We start from the raw sequence: 23,681 nt of genomic DNA on the forward strand, positions 1-23,681 counted from the left end.
TTTTTGGCAGAGTTACACAGCTTTTGGGGTCTTAGTTCCCCAACCAGGGATTGAACCTGGGCCTACGGCAGTGAAAGCACAAAGTTCTAATCACTGGACCACTAGGGATTTTCCCAGTGAACTGCTACTTTTATAAACTAATTCTGTTAGAGTGAAGTTAAGTCAGAAACAGAAAAACAAATATATATTAACATGTCTATATGGAATCTAGAAAAATGGCATGGATGAACCTATTGCAGGACAGAAATAGAGATGCAGGCGTAGAGAATGGACTTGTGGACACAGCAGGGGAAGGACTGGGGGTGAACTGGGGGCGTGGCCTTGACATATACAGAGCACCGAGTGTAAAATAGCCAATGGGAAGCTGCTGTAGAGCACAGGGAGCTCAGCTCGGCGCTCTGTGATGACCTGACGGGTGGGATGTGGCGGGGAGGGAGCTCACGAGGGAGGGGATATGTGTATACACCATCTGATTCATGTTGTTGTACAGCAAGTACCAACACAACACAGGAAGCAGTGATCCTCCAATTTAAAAAGATAAGCTAACTCTGTTAATAAGTGCTTCCAGAGAAAAGAAGCACGGGTGGCCCGACGGTGCTCTCAAAGCACCCCCTGCACAGCATCTCCGGGAGCCCCCTGGGCTGGCGGGGGTCTGCAATTCCAACAAACTCCTTCCCGGGTGATGCAGGTCCTGGGTTGCCCACTGAGGGTCCGACGCCACGACAGCCTCTCTCCTGCCATCCTTTCTTCTCAAATCCACTGCTTCTCACCTGGGACAGTTCTGCTCCCAGAGAGAGTTCTGTGGTGCTCACAACTGGGCGATGCCACCGGCCACAGTGGACAGAGAGCAGGGCTGCCACCAACCATCCTCCTGGGGACAGGACAGCCCCCAGAGCGAAGGATTATCTGGTCCCAAATAACAAGAACGCCCCCAAAACCTTATGTACTAACTCAGTGGTACCTAATTCTGTCTACATATGGAAGCTATCTGGATTTCTTCTACAAATGTCAGCTCCTGGGCTCCCTTCTGGGCAACGATGTCAGCATCTCAGGGGTGAGGCCTTGGTTCTGCACTTGGATGTGCCTCGTGACTCCAACGTGGGTCCTCAGCTGAGAGCCAGCAGCCAGCACCAGCGCTGACCGGAATGGTGGAAGTAGTGAGCTGGGGAAGAGAGCTGGGACGTGGGGACTTTATTTAGATTCCTAACTCCCAGCACACATTTTTTTCTAACTCCGGCTGCCAGTGTGTGGGAGGGGATTTGTGGGGGGTAGGGAGCTTGAAGACAAAGTGCTTTGTGTGGTCTGTTCAGTGTAACGTCCTCCCTTTGCACATGGGGGTGGGGGTGGGGTGGGGCAGGCGGTTTTCCACTCCAGCCCAGAAGCCCCATTCCGCATTCGAATTTGTCACTGCTGGCTTCAAACTCCTCCAAGAACCCTGCAGGGGAGTTTCCCTCTCATCTTTATGAAAACTGTAGAGGCAGATAGCTAACAATCGTCATCATCACCATGCCATCTTAAAGGTGAAGGAACTAAGGGCTCGAAGAATTAGGTGAACTGATTAGAAATGTGGCAGAGCTGAGACTGGAACCTAGAATTTTTAAAGTCAAATTAAACATAGTCTTTACTTTATTCCATTGCTTTCCAGAGTTCATTTGTTCATTCATTTATTCAAAAGGTACTGAAAATTTGCTATGTGCCAAGTATGGTTTTAGTAACTGGATAAGCAAGCCTTGGGCTTCCCTGGTGGCTCAGTGGTAAAAAACAACAACAACAAGACCACCAACCTCCCAATATAGAAGATGCAGGTTCGGTCCCTGGGTCAGGAAGATCACCTGGAGAAGAAACAGCAACCCACTCCTATATTCTTGCCTTTAGAATCCTATGGACAGAGGAGCCTGGCAGGATATAGTCCATGGGGTTGCAAAAGAATTGGACATGACTCTGGGACTAAAAAACAATAAACGGATCCTATCCATAAGAGGGCTTCCCTGGTGGCTCAGCTGGTAAAGAATCCGCCTGCAATGCGGGAGACCTGGGTTCGATCCCTGGGTTGGGACGATCCCCTGGAGAATGGAAAGGCTACCCACTCCAGTATTCTGGCCTGGAAAATTCCATGGACTGTATAGTCCATGGGGTCACAAAGAGCCAGACACATAAGGTGAACAGGCATTGGAATACAGCATGATAGATGACCAGCAGCCCCAGTCCCACCAGCCAGGTGACAAGGAACAAGTCACCAGACCTCACGGGTCCGCAACTGATCCTCAACTGTCACATCTGTAAAGTGGGTCCTATGATTCTGCCCTCCCAGGATTATCGTGGCTGTGAAATGACATCACGGAAGTCACAGGTCCAAATGAGCCTCTGTTCATTCATTCACTGCTCCGTTAAGAGCTGGAGAAGGGAATGGAGGAAGGGGAGGACCAGGTGAAACTGAGCCCATGAAAAAGTGAAAGCTACTTTTGTTTCTCTCCTTAGGAAGAAGGCAGACACTTTTATTAAATAAAGAGACTTTAAAATTTTTTCTTGTCACCTCTTGAAAACATGTGTGTGTGTGTGTGTATGTGTGTACGTGTGTACATGTAACTAATTGTACTTAATTGTAATTCTTGCAACTTGCTGATCACTGTTAGACTTTGTGAGAGAAAAACAGCTCTAGATCATGGTTTTTAAAAGGAAAGTTTCCATTATGAGAAAAGAATAAGCCAGGTTCCTTGGCACGATGGTTGTTAGGCAATGCGACCAAGGAGTATTTGCGTTGCATTCTTCACCACATATTCTGACTTCTTTCCACATCATGACATCAAGAACAAACTACAACAGTGATTTTAGTGTTTTTATTTTTCTCAAGAAACCTCTTTTCTCCAGCCAAATCCTGTGTTGTTCAAACACCTTAGCTGTCAACACCAATGACTGAGCTAACTGGAGGTATGACTCCTTTTCCTGATCTTGTGGCCTGAACTCCAGCTACAGTTACAGGTAGTAGCCAAAACACTGTTTTATGAAAATACAAAAATATAAGCTTATTATTACTCCAGTTTAAATCCAGTTTGAGGCCCTTGAAGATCAGGCTTTCAAAGTGGTAAGATTAAGGAATGTCCCTGGAGTTGGACACGACTGAAGTGACTTAGCAGCAGCAGCAGCTGGAGGCATAGTGAGTAAGAATCTGCCTGCCAATGCAGGGGACGTGGGTTTGATTTCTGGTGTAGGCAGACTCCACATGCCATGCAGCAACCAAGCCCATGTGCCACAACTACTGGGCCTGTGCTCCAGAGTCTGGAGTCTGCAACTACTGAACCTGTGCACCGCATTTACTAAAGCTTGTGGGCCCCAGCTGACTAATAGGAGCTGAACTAAGCGAAACCTGGACTTGGCACCCGCTTCACATGTTCATAGGCATCCATGCAGCACATAGTTTATTTCTGAGTGCTTCCTCAGTGCCTCAGCAGTGCTGGATGCTGGGGACATAAAGAATAAACACAGTCCTCACCCACCAGGAACCTATAGGCCAGCAGGTGCATCAGCCATGTGAAAAAAAAGCCATTAACCTGGCTTTGTAGCAAATACTCAAAAGACCTGGGTGGGGCATCAGGAGAATGAAGGGGAGGTGGGGAGCATTTTCACAGAAACATTTTGATATGGAGATTAATTCTAAAGTACTTCAACCAGGGAGAATAATTTCACCTGATACCACGGAAACACAAAAACTATAAGAAAATATTATGAACTGTATGCCAACAAATTTGACAACCTAGAAGAAATGGACAGCTTTTTAGAAACAGCCTACCCTTTTTGAATGCAGTCCTCTCTGCCTTGAGAACTTGGTTGTGGCTGTGGCTATGGCCTGGAGTGGGGTCATTTCCTTGGGCAATTTAAGCAAACACAACCCCAGGAAAGCCCAGGGTAGTGGCTGGGCCACCAGCGGTGCCTCCTTAGGAAACTCTCTGTGGGCTCCTGAGCCTCCCTGGGGGCTCTCCCTGGCAGGGAGAATGGTGTGGGCCCAAAGGGAGGAGACAGGAGAGGCGGCGGGCCCAGGGAACACGTGGGGAGATGTTGGGGGCGCTTAGGAAAGGCGGTGAGGAACCCAAATACCACACCCACGCCAGCCTCTGCGGGACAGACGCGGGACAGGTTGTGTGGAGAACCATCTTTCTTCCCCTGGAGTTCACCAGGAGGGAAAGCCCGCGCAGACTGGAGTGCGGCCCCCCAGCGGCGGCGGGAGAGGCTGCGTAGACCCCGCTACGCGTGTGCCGACTGGCAGGAATGGGGACGGCGTGGGCGCGGCGCCTGCTGCCCAGAACACGCGGAGGCCGGAAGCGGCCATGCGGTAAGAAAGGAGGCGGGAACCAGGGGCAGGAAGGGCCAGGGGCCGGGCGCGACGGGGGTGGAACAGAGATGGGAGTCTGGTCGGGGTCTGATCCTGGTTCTGGCCTAGAGGAGACCAGGTTGGGGCTGGATTCGGGACGGGACCACGGGGCCGGTTCGGGGTTTATGGAGACGTGGGCCGTCATGCAGGCCAACAGGGGTCGGAGGGGCCTGCCTGGGGGTCTCGGGAATGAGCCCTCGGGTGTCCAGCACCTCTGGTTTCCGGGGACGGATACACCGCATCTGAGCTGCGCTTCACTGGTCCAACTCCCCAGGTCTTCTCAGCACGCGAGAGACTGCGTCCCCGTGCTCGTCCTCCAAGGGGGCCTTGAGCGAGAACACCATGTGGCCTAGGACCTCCGGGCTGGCCGCCCCAGAGAGCGCCCCCAGCAGCGGGTTCCAGAAGCTGCAGTGGGATCAGAGCCTCCTCGAACCCCGGCTGTTCCCCAAATCAGCAGGCTTCGGGGTTTCGGCACGTGCAGGGGTGTGGAAAAGTGGACGATGTCCGGAAAGGAAGGGTAGCAGGAAGTAGGGGGGCCAGTGGAGGTTGTCGGAGTGACGTCATGAGCACCACGTGGCGCAGGGACCCACAGGAGTCAGGGAGGGCGGGCAGAACGCCAGGGGGTTGTGCTCGGGTGACTTCTGCAGGGCCCCTGTATCTTCAATTCTCCAACCACTCCCCGAGGAAAAGCGTTCATAATCATGCGCTTCCAAGCTGGAAGCACTCCAGGCCGATGGAGGTCCGGAGGGCCGCGATCTTCACCAAAAAATGGGAAAGAAAGGGGGCGGGGTGGGGTTCACGTGGGGTCCCGGCGGCATGCCCTTGGGTTGATGGGGGATAGTTTGGTTACAGGGAAGGGGATCCTACATGCGCAAGAACTGTCAACACGCTGCAGCTCAGGCCAACTCACCAAACTCTGAGTTTCAGAAATATTTTTGTTATCTTCCTTTTTTTTTTTTGGACTATTACATACACATGCTGTTGAGTTTTCTTGTTTTGTTTCTTTCCCGAAGGGATTACCTTTAAGAAACATTTTTTTCTTCTTAGAATATGCTAGGACAGATGTCATACAGTGTTTCTTTGGTTGTCCCTTATATTTTTCTTAATCAAAACTGAAATTCAGCGGGTTTTTCTCTTGATTGCTTATGGTAGTGAGAGACAAAATGACCCATGAGAATATCGACCTTTTATGGGGAGCCTTTCCCGCAATGTAGGACACCTGGGTTTGATTCCTGGGTTCAAAGATTTCCCAGGAAAAGGGCATGGCAACCCACTCCAGTATTCTTGCCTGGAGAATTCCATGGACAGAGGAGCCTGGCAGGCTCCAGTCTATGGGGTTGCAAAGAGTTGGACACCAGTGAGCAACTAACACTAACTCACTCTTGTGCATCCAGCCTCATTCTAGGTATCTTCTCATCCTGTCACTCTGAGGTGACATTGTGATTCCCCCCACCACACACACTGGCTCACACTGAGGGACGGCACCAGGAGATATGGGTCCGTCTGATCCAGTTTCCATGTTCTTCCTCCTAAAATCTCAGCCACTAAAGTCAACAAAACTAGTTTCACGAAGAGTGAAAACCAGCAACAAGGAAAGGCATTTGGGTGTTGGGTTTTTGCTTTTGTTTCTCACACATCTTGCATTCCAGGAAGAATGCATATAACAGTGGACTGACCATCAGTTGGCAGAAGGGCGAAGAGGGAGAGACATGCGCGAGGGTCTCATGGTCTGTGTGTGGTCAGTGAGTGCATGTGCGCTTCTGCTCGCCATTCCAGGACCTGGTGACCTCAGTTTAGATGCATCGAAAGGTGGACAGTTCCTCTCCAAGATTGGAAGAGCTCTCAGGCGTCAGCCCTTCTACCCTCCTGTGACCATCCTGGGCTGTGTCCCATGACATGGAGAGCCTTTCTGTCCATGTAGTTGACCAGCCAGCCAGGAATCTGAACTTCAGTCCTAATTCAACTGAGGCCCTGGCTGCCTCAATGCCCTAGAGGACCAAGTGCAACATGCAAAAATAGCGAAATGTCCGAGTGCCTGCTAGCTGCAGATGGTCTGTGCTGGTACATTACTTCATTTAATCTCGGCAGCTCTGAAAATGATGTTACTCTTCTCATTGCACAGATTAAAAATAAACCCCAAGAGTCAGGTACTCCACATCCATCAGTGCAGCGTGGAACACTGATGGAAGCACAGGTCTATCTGACTGCAGTATCTGGTCCTTCCATTTCTAAAGGGTCTGCTCAATATTCCAGCCAGGCAGCCAGAAACAGCAGTCCTCAAACCTATCTCAGAACCCCTCTGTAAACTTAAAAGTGACCAAGGACCCTGAAAAGCTTTTATTTCTGTAGGTTGTGTCTCTGTGTCAGTCGCTCAGTCATGTCCGACTTTTTGCGACCCCATGGACCATAGTCTGTCAGGCTCCTCTGTGCATGAAATTATCCAGGCAAGAATACTGGAGTGGGTTGCCATTCCCTTCTCCAGGGGATCTTCCTGAACCAGGGATGGAACCTGGGTCTCCCAAATTGCAGGCAGATTCTTTACTCTCTGAGCCACCAGGGAAGCCTGTAGGTTATGCATTTGAAATTAAAACTGAGAAAATTTTTAAATATTTGTTAATTCACTTTAAAATAACAGCACCATAGTCATTGCATGTCAACATATTTTTGTGAAAAATAACTTTGCTCTCCAAAACAAAATAGCGAAAAGAATGCCATTGTTTTAAACTTTTGCAAATCTTTTTAATGGCCTTAGCAGAAGACAGCTGGGTCCTCAGGGCACCTTTTGTATTCAGCCTGTTGTAACCTGTTGTTTTGGTGGAAAAAAATAGGAAAGTGAAGTCGCTCAGTTGTCCGACTTTTTGTGACCCCATGGGCTGTAGCTACCAAGCTCCTCTTGGGATTTTCCATGGGATTTTCCAGGCAATAGTACTGGAGTGGATTGCCATTTCCTTCTCCAGGGGATCTTCCTGACCCAGGGATCAAACCCAGGTCTCCCGTATTGTAGACAGACGGTTTACCGTCTGAGCCACCGGGGAAGTCCTTTGTTTTGGTGGAAGGATTGGCAAAACTGTGGCCTCACATGAAGACGTAGTCAGAACAGTGTAGAGTAACTTTATTTATATTTATTTATTTGGCTGTGTTGGATCTTAGCTGTGGCACGCGGGGTCTTCATTGCCTCTTGTGGGAACTGCGTCTTGGTGCAGAGGTTCAGTAGTTGGAGTGTGTGGGCTTCATTGCTCCTCAGCACTGGGATCTTAGTTCTCCAACCAGGGATTGAACTCACATCCCTTGCATTGTGAGGCAGATTCTTTAACCACTGAACCACCAGGGAAGTTCCAGTGTGGAGTGTCTTAGTATCCTTCTTACATAACTGTGACTATCCTGCTTTGATCCTAGGCCAAAATTCAACAAATGATACTTTCTTTTTCTTTTTAATCATTCCCTATCATTTTCTTTTTTTGACCATACTGTGCAGCTTGTGGGATTTTAGTTCCCTGTGTGTGCATGTGTACTAAGTCGCTTTGGTCATGTCTGACTCTATTGGACCCCATGGACTGTAACCTGCCAGGCTCCTCTGTCCATGGGATTTTCCAGGGAAGAATACTGAAGGGGCTTGCCATTCCCTCCTCAAGGGGATCTTGCCAACCCAGGGATCAAACCGGCATCTCCTGCATTGCAGACCGATTCTTTACTGCTAAGCTCCTGAGAAAGCCCCCTTAGTTCCCTGACCAGGCATCAAACCTGTGCCCTGTGCAGTGGACATGGGGAATCTTAACTACTGAACCGCCAGGGAAAGATGAGTTGCAATGTAGAATCTGAAAATGAATTTTCCTTACTCTGCTATGTGAAATATAGTGGTCTGTCTGGCACTTGGAGTGGGTCTTTTGCCCTTGCAAGATCTTGTACCATTTCTCATCCCTCGTTTGAAACTGCTGGTTCACTGAGTCATGCAGACTTTCTCAGTAGACAGTGGAAAGCTCCACTGTCTACTCCTGGGAGAATGAGAGTGGAAAAGGAAATTCATGTTACAGTGTATAGGTCTGGACCTTGAAAAATCCCTGAAGGGTCGTGTGGACCCTTCAGGGGTTCCCTGAGCACACTTTGAGAACTGCTGGTCTGCAGTATAAATTGAATGGTCACTGACCACAAAGCCCTGTAAGAAGACACAAAAGAAATAAAAAATTAAATCCAATGGTCTTAACACTTGAAAAGTATGTTTCATTCAGTATGCGAAATTAGGGAAAGGCAAAAAAAAAAAAAAAAAAGACAGATCACTTAAGTTTGCTAAGCATTAAGAAAAAGAAAAAGCACTTTGGGTCTCATTCTCTGTGTGTGAGTGATGACTGACCTTGGCGGCCACTCATGACCCCCAGTCACATCCATGCCGTGGCTCCTAGGCCAGCCTCCTGTGAACTGATATCTACTGGAGAGGCTGGGATGACCAGAAGCATGTGGGGGCCAATGGGGGAGGGAGACAGAGAGAAAGACAGGCTTGGGGGAGGCCCTGAAGGAAGAGCAGGATACAGTTTAGTGGAGGGGGGAGGTGTCCAAGCTGAGATAGGACCACCATTATTCCCTCCAGTCTCCCAAAGAAGGATGAAGGCAGCTTGCACTGTGTGCAGCCAGTCAGAGCCGAAGACGTGGTTCAGAGGGACCACTCGGGTCTGAATTGGCTCTTGACCAGGTGGCTGGTGTACTGCATCGGCCAGACTAAGCTGTAAACGTGCTTCCACAGCACCGTCCAGCTCTGTCATCTCTGCCCACTTGTTTTTTCTTTTCCTGATAACATACATGATTGAAGTACTCTTCGTACTTCAATATGTGCATTTTATGCAGTAAAGTACACATATAGCCCTATAACTTTTTATGTAAGATTCTTGTGTACTCATCGCCCAAATAAAGATAAAGAACTTCTCCATCGCACCTGCATGTTTTCCCCGATCCTTTCCAACTGAGTATCTTTCCACCCCTGCACTCAGAGGAAACCACCATTCAGTCTTCTGTGCCACAGATGACTATTATCTGCTCTTGAATGTCGTCTAAATCTGATCAGTCATTCATTCGGTATGGTATGCATGTTGTTTTTGTAACATTTATTGATTTGGCTGTGCTGGGTCTTAGTTGCGGGGATCTTAGTTCCCTGACTGGGGATTGAATCCAGGCCCCCTGCATTGCATCTTAGACATTGGACCGCCCAGGAAGTCCTGATATTCATGTTGTTTTTGAGAGTTATCCATGTTGTTGCACTTAACAACAGTGCTTTCTTTTTTTTTTCTTTTCTTAATCCATGAGTAGTATTTTACCCTGTGAGTATACCACAGTTCATTTATCTTTTTTCCTATTAATAGACTTTCGGCTTGTATGTGGGTTCTGGCTATAATCTTCTGTGGATGCTATCAACATAAATGCCTGCAGTTCATGCGCTAGGAGATGGCGCTGAGGTGGAGTTGATGCATTGTATACTAAGTGTGTTGGGCTTTATTGGAGGCCGCAGCAGAATACACATTCTTTTCAAGCTAGCATGAATAGTTGCCAAGAGATACTGCTTTCTGGGCCATAAAGCACAGTTTAACAAATTTAAAATAATAGAAGCTATATAATGTCTGTTGTCAGACTTTCAATAGAATTAAACTGGAAATAAATAACAGACAGACAACTGGAAAATACAAAAATACATGGAGATTAAATAACATGCTTCTAAATAAAACCTGGGCAAAGAAGAATGCGTGCATGCTAAGTTGCTTCAGTCGTGTCTGGCTGTCTGTGACCCTATAGACTGTAGCCCGCCAGGCCCCTCTGTCCATGCGATTTTCCAGGCAAGAATACTGGAGTGGGTTGCCATTTCCTCCTCCATGGGATCTTCCCAACCCAGAGATCGAACCTGCATCTCCTGCATTGGCAAGCAGATTCTTTACCACTAGCACCATGAGAAAATTTAAAATATTTTGAACCAAATGAAAATGAAAACATAACTTATCAAACTTTGTGGGATACAGCCAAACAGTGCTTGGGGAACACTTATAGCACTGAATGTGTATATAAGAAAAGAAGAAAGACCCAAAGTTAATCATCTAAGTTTCTACCTTAGGAAATTAGTGAAAGAAGAGCAAATCAAATCCAAAACAAGTAGAAAAAAAAAGAAATAATAACAATGAGAGCAGATATCAGTAAAAGAGGAAATCAACGAAACAAAAAACTAGTTCTTTGAAAAGATCAATAAAATTGATAAGCCTCTAGCCAGGCTAAGAAAAAGCAAGAGAACACAAATTACCAATATCAGAAATTAAATTGAAACCATCAGTGCTGACTCTATGGGCATTAAAAAAGTATTAAAGGAATACTGTGAACAACTTATGCCTACAGATTTCTTAATCTAGATAAGTTGGACCAATTCCTTAAAAGACATGTTGCTGGCCAAAATCTTGGCTTTCTCTGCATACCAAAGACAAATAAAAAAATACGGAGACAGAGTTTGTAGGCAATAGAAAGGTCACTTTGATTCTCAGCCAGCAGAGAGGGGAATACAGTAGGCTCATTCCTCAAGAACTGTCCCCCTTCCATGGGAAGTCTAGAGGCTTATATAAGATGAGTGCTAGCGGTCAGGAGTCAGTGATGAGGAACAAAGGTGTTAGGATTTTGTTCAAAGACACTCATAGGCTGACATTAGTCACCCAGTAATTGAGTCTGGCAGTCCAGTGGTTCTGCAGCCTTCTTTCTGATACGTACAAAAGAGCAACTACCAGGGGAAGAGGGTTGTAAGGGTAAGCAAAGGGTGATTAATACATGTGAAATGTAGCTCTTGCAGACGTAGGGAGCAGAAAAGCAAACTTAGTTACAGACATGCAGAGTAAGGAACAGTTAAAGTAAAAAGCTAGGAATGTTCAGGCCTCCTCACTGTTTTCTTTATCTTCTTTGTTTGCAGGAAAGAGAAAGAAGGGAGGAAGGGAAATAGGTGTTGTTCTTGTCTGGCTGAGGACAGAACCTCAGTTTTGCTCTGTTTGACAATCACTAGCTGTTCAGTGCAGGGGCCCAGCTATCTCCTCCTTCAAATTTCCTTTGAGAGACATAAACCCTAAGAAATCTTTAGTGGGGTGATGAGGGACAGACTGTCTCTCTTCCATAACTTCTTCAGTGCTGGCATAGGACTCATAGACCCTACCTAGTGGGGGTCACGGAGCGCTTATCCTGTTTTATTAAGGGGCCCCTGGGTATTTGTGGTTATTCCCACAGGATCTGTTTAGGGGAATGACTGTAATCTCTACATCATCATTATCTTGATGTAAAACTGTTGTTATCTGGAGGAGACAAAACTTAACACTTTTTAAAAAAACAGAGGCCATAGATCAGTAAAAGAGTTATTGTAGCTAGAGGCCAAAGAAGAAGAAGCAAGATACGTTTGATGACAGTTTTGACTGTGATTCAGATAGGGTCAGTGCTTGGGTCTTCTGTCCAAACGAATGGAGCAGTTTGGACTCGGAAGTAGTTGGAGGAATGGCAACCTGCACATTAATAGACAAAATAGAAAAAAATTATCCGGATGCTAATTTAGACTTAACACTTTGAGGAGACTTGTAGCCAGGTAGCCGGTTGTCTGGGTTTATCTAAATAGGTCTTAACCTTTAATATGGCTATTGGTCATTACACATGTGTGTTTTTTGTTTTTGTTTTGTTTTGTTTTGTTTTTACACATGTGTTTTTTTTGTTTGTTTTTGTCAACACATGATTCAGAGCAATTTCATTGTCTAAACATATAATAGTTACAAAAAGAGACCTTTAGAAAGTAAGGTTGTAGTCACCAGTTGTTAGCAGACTGTTTTTAGAATGGCTGATGGCATCCTAAGTCTGACACAGCTCAGGAGACTCAAGTTTTTAACAATATAAGGACTTATCTGAAATACCATTGTGTCACCTAGTTATTTCCATAGCTACTCTATTTTGACTTTAATTATAATTTTTCCTTGTTAGCCAAAGTGATTATAACCATCAATGATGTTAATGTTTCTCTAGGTATGAGAAGATGTAAGAATCAGGGCTCATAAAAATCTTCTCCTGAAAGTGTCTAACTATCTGAAGGTCTCTTCTGCCAGTTTTTCCAGAGCGCAGAGTGCCTCATTCCTAATTTCAATCCTAAACTCCTTTCAGGGGGTATTGAAGGTCAGTGGCCATGATTTAATCTTTGTAGAGGTAGATGGCAATTGCCAACTTCCAGTTGGCAGAGCCCCTTCAGGGTCATGAACCTGACCATAGTTTGGGGGTATTACATGACTATTTTGTCCCATGGTGCTAGGAATGCTCATTCCCAGACCTGGTGAAAGTTTCGTTGACAGGTCACTCAATGTGCTATTACTGGACTAGGCCATAAAACAGTATTCAAGATTCTCTGGACTACCTGTATTTACTAGTCTCTTGTGGTCCAGGAAAAAATTCCCTTTTGTTGTTTCTTCCCATATCTAGACTTATACTGTTACAGTCATTGACCTTATATGGAACTGCATTTCTGATCAACTGCTTGAAGTCATCTAGTCATCATTATTGTTGTTGGAGGACTGGTTACACACTGGGTACAGTAAGAAAAAAAATCTTATAAAATAGGATCTAAGTAATTCAGCTAATGACACTGTAAAAGTCATAGTGTAACAGGGAAACAAAAGCATAAGCGATTTGGAAACAAAGGGCAAATTAAGCAATGATTAATATAACTGGTTGTAATTCAATTGCAGTAAACCATCAAGTCCATAGGAGAGCCAGTTGGAGAAGCTAAACTCTAGCAGGATCAGGTAGGGAGGAAGAAAAAATGTTTAATCTTTGTTTTTATCAACCTGTTGTAGCCCACAGCATAAAAGAAAAGATATTTTTGAAAAACAGAGATTCAAGCTAGTATATTTTCTAAAGTCACAAGGTAATAAATCATATGTATCAGTTCATTCAGTCCCATGTAATTGAATTTTGATGACTCTTAATGACATGCCTATACTAATTAGATCAATAAACTTAAACATTAATACCAGTATCAACTTAGTATTGGATATTTCCCAGTTTACATGAGCCTGAAATTCATTTTGGTCAGTTTACTTAAATGTAGCATCTTTTCTTAAACAATTAAATAGAGCTCCTTGTGAATTTAATTTCAATATTACCTTTCAGAAATAGAGATAATCTCATGTATAATGGGTACACTGACATAAATAGGCAGACAAGAGATCTGATGGCTTCACTTAAAAGCTTAGTAATGAATCGGCATTACAAGATAAATTTAATAGTCTATCAGGTACTTATGACCTGCATTCATATTCTGGTTGAGACATTTGCAAGACAAAGATGGTTGTTTAGTTTTTCAATGAACGGTTTTGTCACCTAAAGTTACTAAAGTCAGTGACAAAATTTTTAATCAAACTGAAATTTATTTTACAAGTTCTATATTTTGTAGCTTTAGAGTTTAAATGATTATGCCTTCAACGGTTTGTATAAGGCATTTGGCAAAGACCTTTCTGAATTTATAAATTAAACCAAAGCAGAATGACTATTTTTATTTTTATTAGCCCTTGTATGTTAGTTCCCAGTTTTCACTTATTCTGTATGGCACAGGTAACTCTACTGGTTTCTTCAGTATGTTAATATTTTCTTAGTGGCAATCTATATGCCTTATCTATCCCACAATATACTTAAGTAAGAGTTGTAACCACCTGATATAAAGTTTAAATATACTAATTTTATATACCTTTATCTAAATTCCGTCAACTCTTATAACTTTAGTTTTCATTAGGATCCAATCATCAAGCTTTTGTCTTGGGGAGAGTTTAGAAGGCTTTTTCTTTTTGTTTCTTACTTTATCTACTTTTTATAAAAGGCTCTGGGATCCCCAGAGTCAGGTAGAGCCTAGGAAGTCAGGTTCTTTCTCCTTTTGATAAGATTAGGGCTCCAGTTAGAGCAATCAGCTCAGCTCTCTGTGCATGGGGTGGGGGGGTGGGGGGGGGGGAGGGGGAGTGCAGGCAGGGCTGCTGTGACAACTAGCTGCTGCTCCGTGGCTACTCTGTAGCTGCTCGGTATCCTGCTTTCCCAAAACTACTGCCATCAGTAAACAGATGCCAGTCAGCCTCACTCAGAGGCTTACCTGTCAAATCCAGTTGACTGGGGTAAATGGTCTTCAAAACCTCCAGGCAGTTCTGGAGGATCTCCTTCTTAGGGAGTGAGGGAAGCAGGGCAGCAGAATTTAAAACATTGGTCACTCCAGTGGTGACATTGGGATCATCGAGGATTGCCTTATGTTCTCCCATCCTCCCTGACGTCAACCAGTATCCACCCTTTTGTTCCAAGAGGACCAGGACTTAATGTGGGATATTCAATGTCGTATTGTTGCAGGAAAGGGGACCCCTTCCAGGGCCCAAAACTGGGCTCCTGTCTAACACTCGGAAATGAATTGTCTGAGGAGACACATCTGCTGACAAAGCAAGAGATTTTATTGGGAAAGGGCACCTGGGTGGAGAGCAGTGGGTAAGAGAACCCAGGAGAACTGCTCTGTCACATGCCTTGCAGTCTCGGGTTTTATGGTGATGGGATTAGTTTCCGGGCTGTCCTTAGCCAGTCATTCTGACTCAGTCATTCCTGGTGGTGCACACTTTGTTCAGCCAAGATGGATGCCAGAGAGAAGGATTCTGGGAGGTGGTCAGACGAGTGGTGCCTCCTTTTGACGTTTCCCAAACTCTTCTGGTTGGTGGAGGCTTATTAGTTCCCTGTTCCTTACCAGGACCATCTGTCATAAAACAACTCATGCAAATGGTTACTATGGTGCCTGGCCAGAGTGGGCGGTTTCAGTCAGTGTGCTTCCCCTAACAACTCCCCCCTGAGAGACTTCATACTCAAGATACTTCTTGGGAATTGGGGCAGAGGTCTCTTTGTTTTGTGGCCTCTTCCTGCTGTGCATGTGCGGAGACCTGCCTAGCAGAGCAGAAATTTCTCTCTATCTGATCTAAGTCAAGGTATTTTTTGCTTGAAACCAGCATTCACCCTTGTAATAACAGCAATTTAGTTTGAAACTGTTGGCTGCTCTCAGAGATGAAATAGAAAGGGGCCAAAAAGGAGACCTAACAGGATAGTCATCACTGGTCCCCAGAAACAGAAGGAAACATTTAGGGTGAGGGCTGCAGGGTTTGTGAATTTTTTTTTTTTTTAATTGGTTGGTGGTGAGGCCAACAGAGCTGTGCTCCAGGAATCTTGTGTTTAGTCTGAAGTTACCATCCTCCACCTGGGTTGGTGGGAGCTCCAGTTCTGTAGAAGAACTCAAAGACATTGCTATGCATATTTTTTTGAGTAGGAACCAGGACCCTGTCTCAAGGCTGTACCACCATTTGATTGCTTCTCCTCTGTTTCTGTATCCCCTCCCTTCCCTGATTAGCAATCATTTGAATCCACCCTTTGGAACTCAGGGAAGGTCAAAGAGGGTGTTCAGTTCAGTTCAGTTCAGTCGCTCAGTCGTGTCTGACTCTTTGCGACCCCATGAATCACAGCACGCCAGGCCTCCCTGTCCATCACCAACTGCCGGAGTTCACTCAGACTCACGTCCATTGAGTCAGTGATGCCATCCAGCCATCTCATCCTCTGTCGTCCCCTTCTCCTCCTGCCCCCAATCCCTCCCAGCATCAGTCTTTTCCAGTGAGTCAACTCTTCGCATGAGGTGTCCAAAGCACAGGGACACCTGGAAGGGAGTTTCAGCTTCAGCATCATTCCCTCCAAAGAAATCCCAGGGCTGATCTCCTTCAGAATGGACTGGTTGGATCTCCTTGCAGTCCAAGGGACTCTCAAGAGTCTTCTCCAACACCACAGCTCAAAAGCATCAATTCTTCAGCACTCAGCCTTCTTCACAGTCCAACTCTCACATCCATACGTCACCACAGGAAAAACCATAGCCTTGACTAGATGGACCTTTGTTGGCAAAGTAATGTCTCTGCTTTTGAATATGCTATCTAGCTTGGTCATAACTTTTCTTCCAAGGAGTAAGCATCTTTTAATTTCATGGCTGCAGTCACCATCTGCAGTGATTTTGGAGCCCCCCAAAATAAGTCTGACACTGTTTCCACTGTTTCCCCATTTATTTCCCATGAAGTGATGGGACTAGATGCCATGATCTTTGTTTTCTGAATGTTGAGCTTTAAGCCAACTTTTTCCACTCTCCACTTTCACTTTCATCAAGAAGCTCTTTAGTTCCTTTTCACTTTCTGCCATAAGGGTAGTGTCATCTGCATATCTGAGGTTATTGGTATTTCTCCCGGCAATCTTGATTCCAGCTTGTTCTTCTTCCAGCCCAGAGCTTTTCATGATGTACTCTGCATAGAAGTTAAATAAGCAGGGTGACACTATACAGTCTTGATGTACTCCTTTTCCTATTTGGAACCAGTCTGTTGTTCCATGTCCAGTTCTAACTGTTGCTTCCTGACCTGCATATAGGTTTCTCAAGAGGCAGGTCAGGTGGTCTGGTATTCCCATCTCTTCCAGAATTTTCCACAGTTGATTGTGATCCACATAGTCAAAGGGTTTGGCATAGTCAATAAAGCAGAACTAGATGTTTTTCTGGAACTCTTGCTTTTTCGATTATCCAGCGGATATTGGTAATTTGATCTCAAGGAGGCTGAATGAAGCCTATATCCTACAGATAAGAAATGGAGAACACAGAACAGATCTCTACTCCAGAGCCCCACAGAGTCCTGCTCAGTTTTAATTTAGGGAACTGGGCAACTATGACTGATAACGTCCTGTCAAAATGGGGCATAGGACTGCCTCAGCTTGGAGTATAGACACTGAATTGGAAGTATTCCTGAGTTCCAAGTCCTAGATCTGAGCCTTGTATGATTAAAATCTCAATCCCTTGGTCTGCTATTTTGTTGTAACAGACCCAATTAGAAGTAGCAGGAGGAGGGATAGCTGGAATTTTAATAGACAAAATAAATCTGTTTCTTTTTAGAAGAATACGCCTGAAAGCCAGTCTGTACCTGGCACTTTGGGGAGTCTTGTAACCAGGTAGCCAGTTGCCTAGTTGTATAAAAAGTAAGGTTGCTGTTACTAGCTTCCAGCAGACATTGTTTTGAGAATGGTGGCATCTAAGCCTGACACGACTCAGAAAACTCAAGTGTTTAGCAATACAACGTCTAATCTAAAATTACACCCATAATATCATTTCTCAGGATGTCTGGGAAATACTTATTTCCCAGGATGTCTGAACCATAGCTACTCTATTTTGACTTTTAATTGTAAAATTTTTCTTAATAGCCAAAGCAGATGTCACCGTTAGTGATGTCAGTGTTTCTCTAGGTATGAAAAGATGCAAGAACTGGAACTCAGAAAATCTTCCCCTGAAAAGATCTAACTATCTGAAGGCCTGTTCTGCCAGTTTTTCCCAGAGCACAGTATGCCTCATTCCTGATTTTCACCCTGAACTCCTTTCAGGGGCGTTGAAAGTCAGCAGTTGCAGTAGCCATGATTTAATCTTTGTAGATGTAGATGGCAAGTGTCAGTCTTCAGTTGGCAAAGCCCCTTTTTGCTCATAAACATTACCATGATTTTGAGGGGGGCATTTCATGACCATTTTATCCCATGGTGCCGAGAATGTCCATTCTCACATTTGGCAAAGATTTTGTTGACAGGCCACTCAACGTGCTGTTACTGGACTAGGCCATAAAACGGTATCCAAAATTCTCTGGACCACCTGTCTTACTAGCCTCTTGGTCCAGGAAAGTATTTCCTCTTCTTGCTTCTTCCCATATCTAGAGTTACACTGTTACCATCATCAGTCTCACATGGAACTATAGATATTATTCTAACAGAGGCCTCAGACACACAATTGGCAGTGCAAGAAACAGCAATTATGTAAAACAGGCAAAATACAAATAACATAGCCAGCAGTATTAGTAAAGTCACAAGTAAGACTTAAGTTACGAGCTTCCATTAGATGTAGCCCAGTATATCTCAGGTCATCTGACTTAGTCTACTCTGTAGAATCTTTATCTTCCAGGGAAATTATATATTGGCACCGTCTATAAGGCACATAGCCCAGATTTCTAGTGTTACTAGACTGATTGTCCTTAGTATGATTTAATTGTTTCCAACACAGAGGAGACTTTAAACCTAAATTACCATAGTCTGATGTTATCTATATAAATCCATCCCATAATTGTGAAAGATTTTTTCCTCCTTTGCTGAAACTGTGCTTGTTGCTCTGATTGAACTTGAGTAATAGAAGAAAGCTCAAATTTATGGCCAGAGTCAGAGCAGGCATTATTAATTGGCCCAGTGAGGGGATCCCATCTAGTAATATCACAGTGACCTGAATATGACTATAATTTTTTTTTTTAGTAAATTTTCTCAGGGCCAACAGGTTAGAGTCTGGGAGTAGAGAAATTTACCAAGGTAACCCAGAACTAGACACAGGTAATTAGCCACAAACCCAACAATTGGATTGATTTCTAAAACTAGCATAAGATCAGGCCTATGATAGAAAAGCATTTGATTTATATGCAAAGGTCTAAGAAGTCAAGAAAACATTATAAATGATCATACAAGTCAGGTCCAGCATCTTGGGCAAGCTGTCTACCTCTGATGTCGTCGTCTTCTCATCCTGGTGTAGTGTAGTCTCTCCTCTGTTTGAGCATTATTTTAAGGAGAGATCAGGTCAGCTGTCTTCTCTATAGACCAATCCAGTGTAGGAGCCTTTGGAAATGGGAATTAATCTATGAGTTAATTTCCCTTCAGTTTCATCGTGCATGAGCTAGTTAACAGTACCTGATAAAAAAGTCCTTCCATCCAGGTTGGAGACAGTCCCTTAAATTGTCTTTTCTAGTCCTGGTTGCAGGTCATGAGGCATCTGATCTTCATCCAAAGATAGATTACTGAGATAAGCTTCGGAAACAAACTTAGAGCGTTCTTTAAGAATTCAATTAAATTTTACATTAATATCACATAACAGCAAAAAACTATCCAAGAAATGAGTCTTACTACCTCCATTGGTAAACCTCCATTAACAAACTGGGATTAACATTTATTAAAACATCTTTTTCTCCCTAAAATTACCCTCATTTTTATCAAATATAACCAAATTAAGACTAGCTTGTTTGAAAGTAGATCTGTTCTCACTAATTTTGATCTGATGATTTATATAACCATAATTGATCATAGACTTTTTATTTGCTGAAACATTTATAGAATCTCAGACTGAACTTTAAAATAAAACAGGGCTGGGAAACTCACACCAAAGGCTTATCACAGACTTTACCTAACAAATCTAGGTGAATTCTTCCCTTTTTAAGGTCTCAAAAATTCCTTGAGATTTTTGTACCTGTTAGTGAGATAACCTTCCTAGCTCATTTGATAAACTTATTGGAAACCTTAGAGTTTCAAATTTCTGGAGGAGTCTGATAGAGAGAAAATATAATTGTTTTGTTTATAATGTAGAATTTTACCAAATTCTTTTCATAATTAGTTTGAGAGGAAGGTTTTCCCTACTCCCGGAAAACACAAGATTCAAACCTGTGATATTTCAGATAGAAACCATAAAAGTTATAAGCATATTCGCTGGTTCATTCATTCCTTTGTTAACTTTTGTGAAGTCATCAGGTTTTCCATTAGAATACCAGGACATATCAAAATGTTAAGAACTCCATATAATTTCTAGGATATCCATATTAGTAATTTTTCCATACATTATAACATGAGTGGATTTATTACTCATTTGATAATCTTTTTCATGTAATTTAACCAACCAAATAAACACAGTTTAATATCTCTCTTTGGGATGTTTCAGGGGCCCTCTGAAGCACCCCAAAGTTAGCTAGAGGTCAAAGGAACTTCAAAAGAATTCGATTTAGGAAGTTTTATCGAAAAGATCAATTAACAGCATTTAGAACATTTGGTCAGAATTAGTCAGTGTCGATGGGTGTATCATTTAGCTTGTTGATAAATCACAATGGGCATAAATACCGAGGCTCAAGGTCTAGTGAAAGGCAGCTCCGCCATCTTGGACCTAGTTGGCTTTAACCAGTTTTCTCATGGCTGTGTCATTTCTAACAAAATCCATTCATCTAACTAATTGTAATCCAATTTTAGAGAATCCTGATCATGCATAACTCTTTTTAGTATTTTTTTCATGCTTTTTTTTTTTTTTTTACTGAAAACACACTTCCTACTTTCCTTTAGCAACCAAAAACTAACTTTTATATGAGCATTTTATAGATTGGTGAGCATAAATACCAGTGATAATTTCTAAAACCCTTGCTTTCTTAGAACATTTTAGGATGGCACCAAAAATTATTCATTTACAGTCCCAAATCTCTTTAGTTTCTCTGTAAAAGGAAATTAGTGTTTAGTAGTAAATGTTTCAAAATATTATTTTATTTGAAAATGACCTAACTATTCAATAGATTTCCAACACTTAGCTCACTTAGCACAACCTTTAAAAATTCAAGTTATGCCAATCTGGAGAGACTATTTTAGACAGATATTCCTAAAGAATAATTATTCTTAATAGAGTTTATATAAAAGCTCATATCTCATTTACATTTTTTTAGAAGTTTCTTCACTTGAGGTAATTTCCTTGTTGACAACTTGTAACAGATATAATATTTAACTTATATTAAACCTAGGCACAATGAAAATATTCTACTTAATTACTCTAAGACATGTCTATATTAGATAGGTCAATAAACAAACATTAATATCAGGTATTTACAACTGAATATTTCCCAGTTCACATGAACCTGGAATTTATTGTTTAATTCAGAATTATTTGATTTGTAAGCACTTACCTTTCTTTAAGCCAATTAAATAGAGCTCACTTACAAATTAACCTCAACAATATTACCCAGAGACAAAGACATACCAAGACATATTTAGACAGACACAGTGCAAAATCTAGCTTCATTTTCTAAGTTTAGTCATGAATTAGATACTACAATATAAAATTTACGAGTTTATTTGAAAAACAGTTGAAATAAATAAAAATTTTAAAGGCTTTTTCCCCTTTTCCCTCAGTCTCAGGAGTTAGAGATGGTCTAGATAAGTGTTCCTGAGAGCCCTGGTCTCAAGGCACAGGGAAAGAAAATCAAGTTCTAACAAAATGACAGCAGGTCTAAACCAAATGGTGGGCAGAGAAAGCAAAATGGCCATCAAAAATCACAACACAGAACGCAGAGTTAAAACACACACATATAAACCTGGCAGTCCTCATCAGACACTCCCTTAAATACAAGAATCAGCTCAGGTCTTCAGAGATTTCAAAGGGAGGAAAGGAAGCCAGGTTGAAAGAAGAAGGGGGAGGAGGCGGGAGAAGGGGGCAAAAGGGGTGGCCTTACAGATGTCTCCTGCCGCCTGCAGATACCCAGGCGTTATGGGACTTTACCCTGGGCCTCCAGAGAAGGGAGGACTGGAACTCGGCCCTACCAGAATTTGAGTGCTCTGCCAAGAGGAGGTGATCAGTCTCCAATCCTCAGCTCAGGCTGAGGCCCTTCGACCAGATTCCTGCATTCAGGACGGGGGGACTAGAAAAATGGTAAGGATAGGAAGGGTTAAGGAGAGGAAAGAGAAACGGAAGGGGAGAGAGGTCAATAAAGTCTCTTGTTCCTTACCAGTCGGGGCACTCTGTCCAGTTGTCCATGTCAGGAGGAGACCAGGGACAAAAGGGTCCCAGTTGCGGCTGCTGGGTCTGGTCCATTGGCAGGCCAGCTGGTTGGTGTAGGCTTATTAGTTCTCTGTTCCTTACCAGGACGGCCTGTCATAAAATAACTCATGCAGATAGTTACTATGGTGCCTGGCCAGGGTGGGTGGTTTCAATCAGTGTGCTTCCCCTAACAGTATGGGCAAAGTGAACCTTTCTGTAGATCACAGATGGTGGCCACTGCTTGTAAGCAAGGGGGCCAGCTGGTAGCTGTGGTGTCCAGCTGTTTTGAAGATAAGCTACTGGTCAGGGAATGTCTCCCACCAGTTGTATAAGTATGCCCAGGGCCATCCCCTGCCTCTCATGCACATATAGTTTGAATTCTTTCTGGAGATCAGGCAGGCCTAGGACCGGGCAAGTCATGAGTTTCAGTTTCAGAGTCTTGAAAGCCTTTTGACAGTGTGTATGTTAGTCACTCAGTCATGTCCGATCCTTTGCAACCCGTGGACTGTAGCCTGCCAAACTCCTTTGTCCATGGAATTCCTCAAGCAAGAATACTGGATTGGATTGCCATTCCCTTCTCCAGGGGATCTTCCCAACCCAGGGATCAAACCCAGGTCTCCTGCATTACAGGCAGATTCTTTACCATCTGAACCACCAGGGAAGCCCTTTGGCAGTATTTCATCCAAACCAAAAGTTCAGAATCTGCGCCTTTCAAAGCATGGTCTGATGGCTTTGCAATTAGGCCCAAATTTGGTATCTTTATGTGACAAAATCCCACAATTCCTAGGGACCCTGGAGTTGTCAGTGGCTTTTTGGTTTGTGCTCTAGAAACTTGTTTGTTAGTTTCTCTAATTTTGAAAGGGCCCATCATTTGGTCACCAATAAATTGTGTCTCAACAGAGATTCAAGCCATTGTTACTGTTGTTGTTCAGGCACTCAGTCGTGTCCGACTCTTTTTGACCCCATGGATGGGCTCCTCTCTTCACGAATTCTCCAGGCAAGAATACTGGAGAGGGTGGCCTTTTCCTTCTCCAGGGGATCTTCCCGATCCAGGGATCAAATCTGTGTCTCTTACATCTCCTGAATCAGCAGGTGGGTTCTTTACCACTAGTGTTTGTATAAGGTGAGAATTCAAAGTCTGGGGTCAGAGATGAGGAACAAAGTGTCACAGACTTGTTCAAAGACAGTCACAGGCTGGCGTCAGTAACCCAGTAATTGAGTCTGGCTGTTCAGTGGCTCTGTGGCCTTCTTTCTGATATGTTTTATAAAAAAGAGGAACCGTAAGGTTAAGAGGGTGTGGTAAGGGTAAGCAAAGGATAATAGGTGCAAAATGTAGCTCCCGCAGAGTTAGGGGGCAGAAAAGCAAACTTCGTTACAAACATAGAGAGTTAGGAGCAGTTAAAGTAAAAGAACCTAGGAATGTTCAGGCCTGCTCACTGTTCTTTTTATCTCCTTTGTTCTCAGGAAAACTCATTCTTCTTTTTCCTTTCCCCTGCAACAGACACAATTTGCCAAAACTCACACCAGTGGAAATAGACAATTTGAGTAGGCCTACATTAATTCAAGAAATTGAATTGATAATTAATAACCTTCTCAAACAGAAAGCACCAGGCCTGAATTCACCAGTCAATTCACCAGGTGAAATTCTGACAGACATTTAAGGAGGAAATTGTAACA

At 43.7% G+C, this 23,681-nt stretch overlaps 1 protein-coding gene across 1 annotated transcript in view; it reads left to right on the forward strand.

Annotated features, from left to right (window-relative positions):
• The first annotated feature begins 4,263 nt into the window (after positions 1-4,263).
• The window catches only part of FAM3B (FAM3 metabolism regulating signaling molecule B), a 92,862-nt gene continuing 73,444 nt past the window's right edge, over positions 4,264-23,681 (forward strand). The window contains exons 1-2 of the mRNA XM_068969397.1: positions 4,264-4,327; positions 4,641-4,837. Of these exons, the coding sequence (XP_068825498.1) occupies positions 4,264-4,327; positions 4,641-4,837 (261 nt within the window). The remainder of the gene's footprint in view (positions 4,328-4,640; positions 4,838-23,681) is intronic.

Source organism: Capricornis sumatraensis, chromosome 1, assembly GCF_032405125.1.
Source record: "Capricornis sumatraensis isolate serow.1 chromosome 1, serow.2, whole genome shotgun sequence".
Lineage (NCBI taxonomy): Eukaryota > Metazoa > Chordata > Mammalia > Artiodactyla > Bovidae > Capricornis > Capricornis sumatraensis.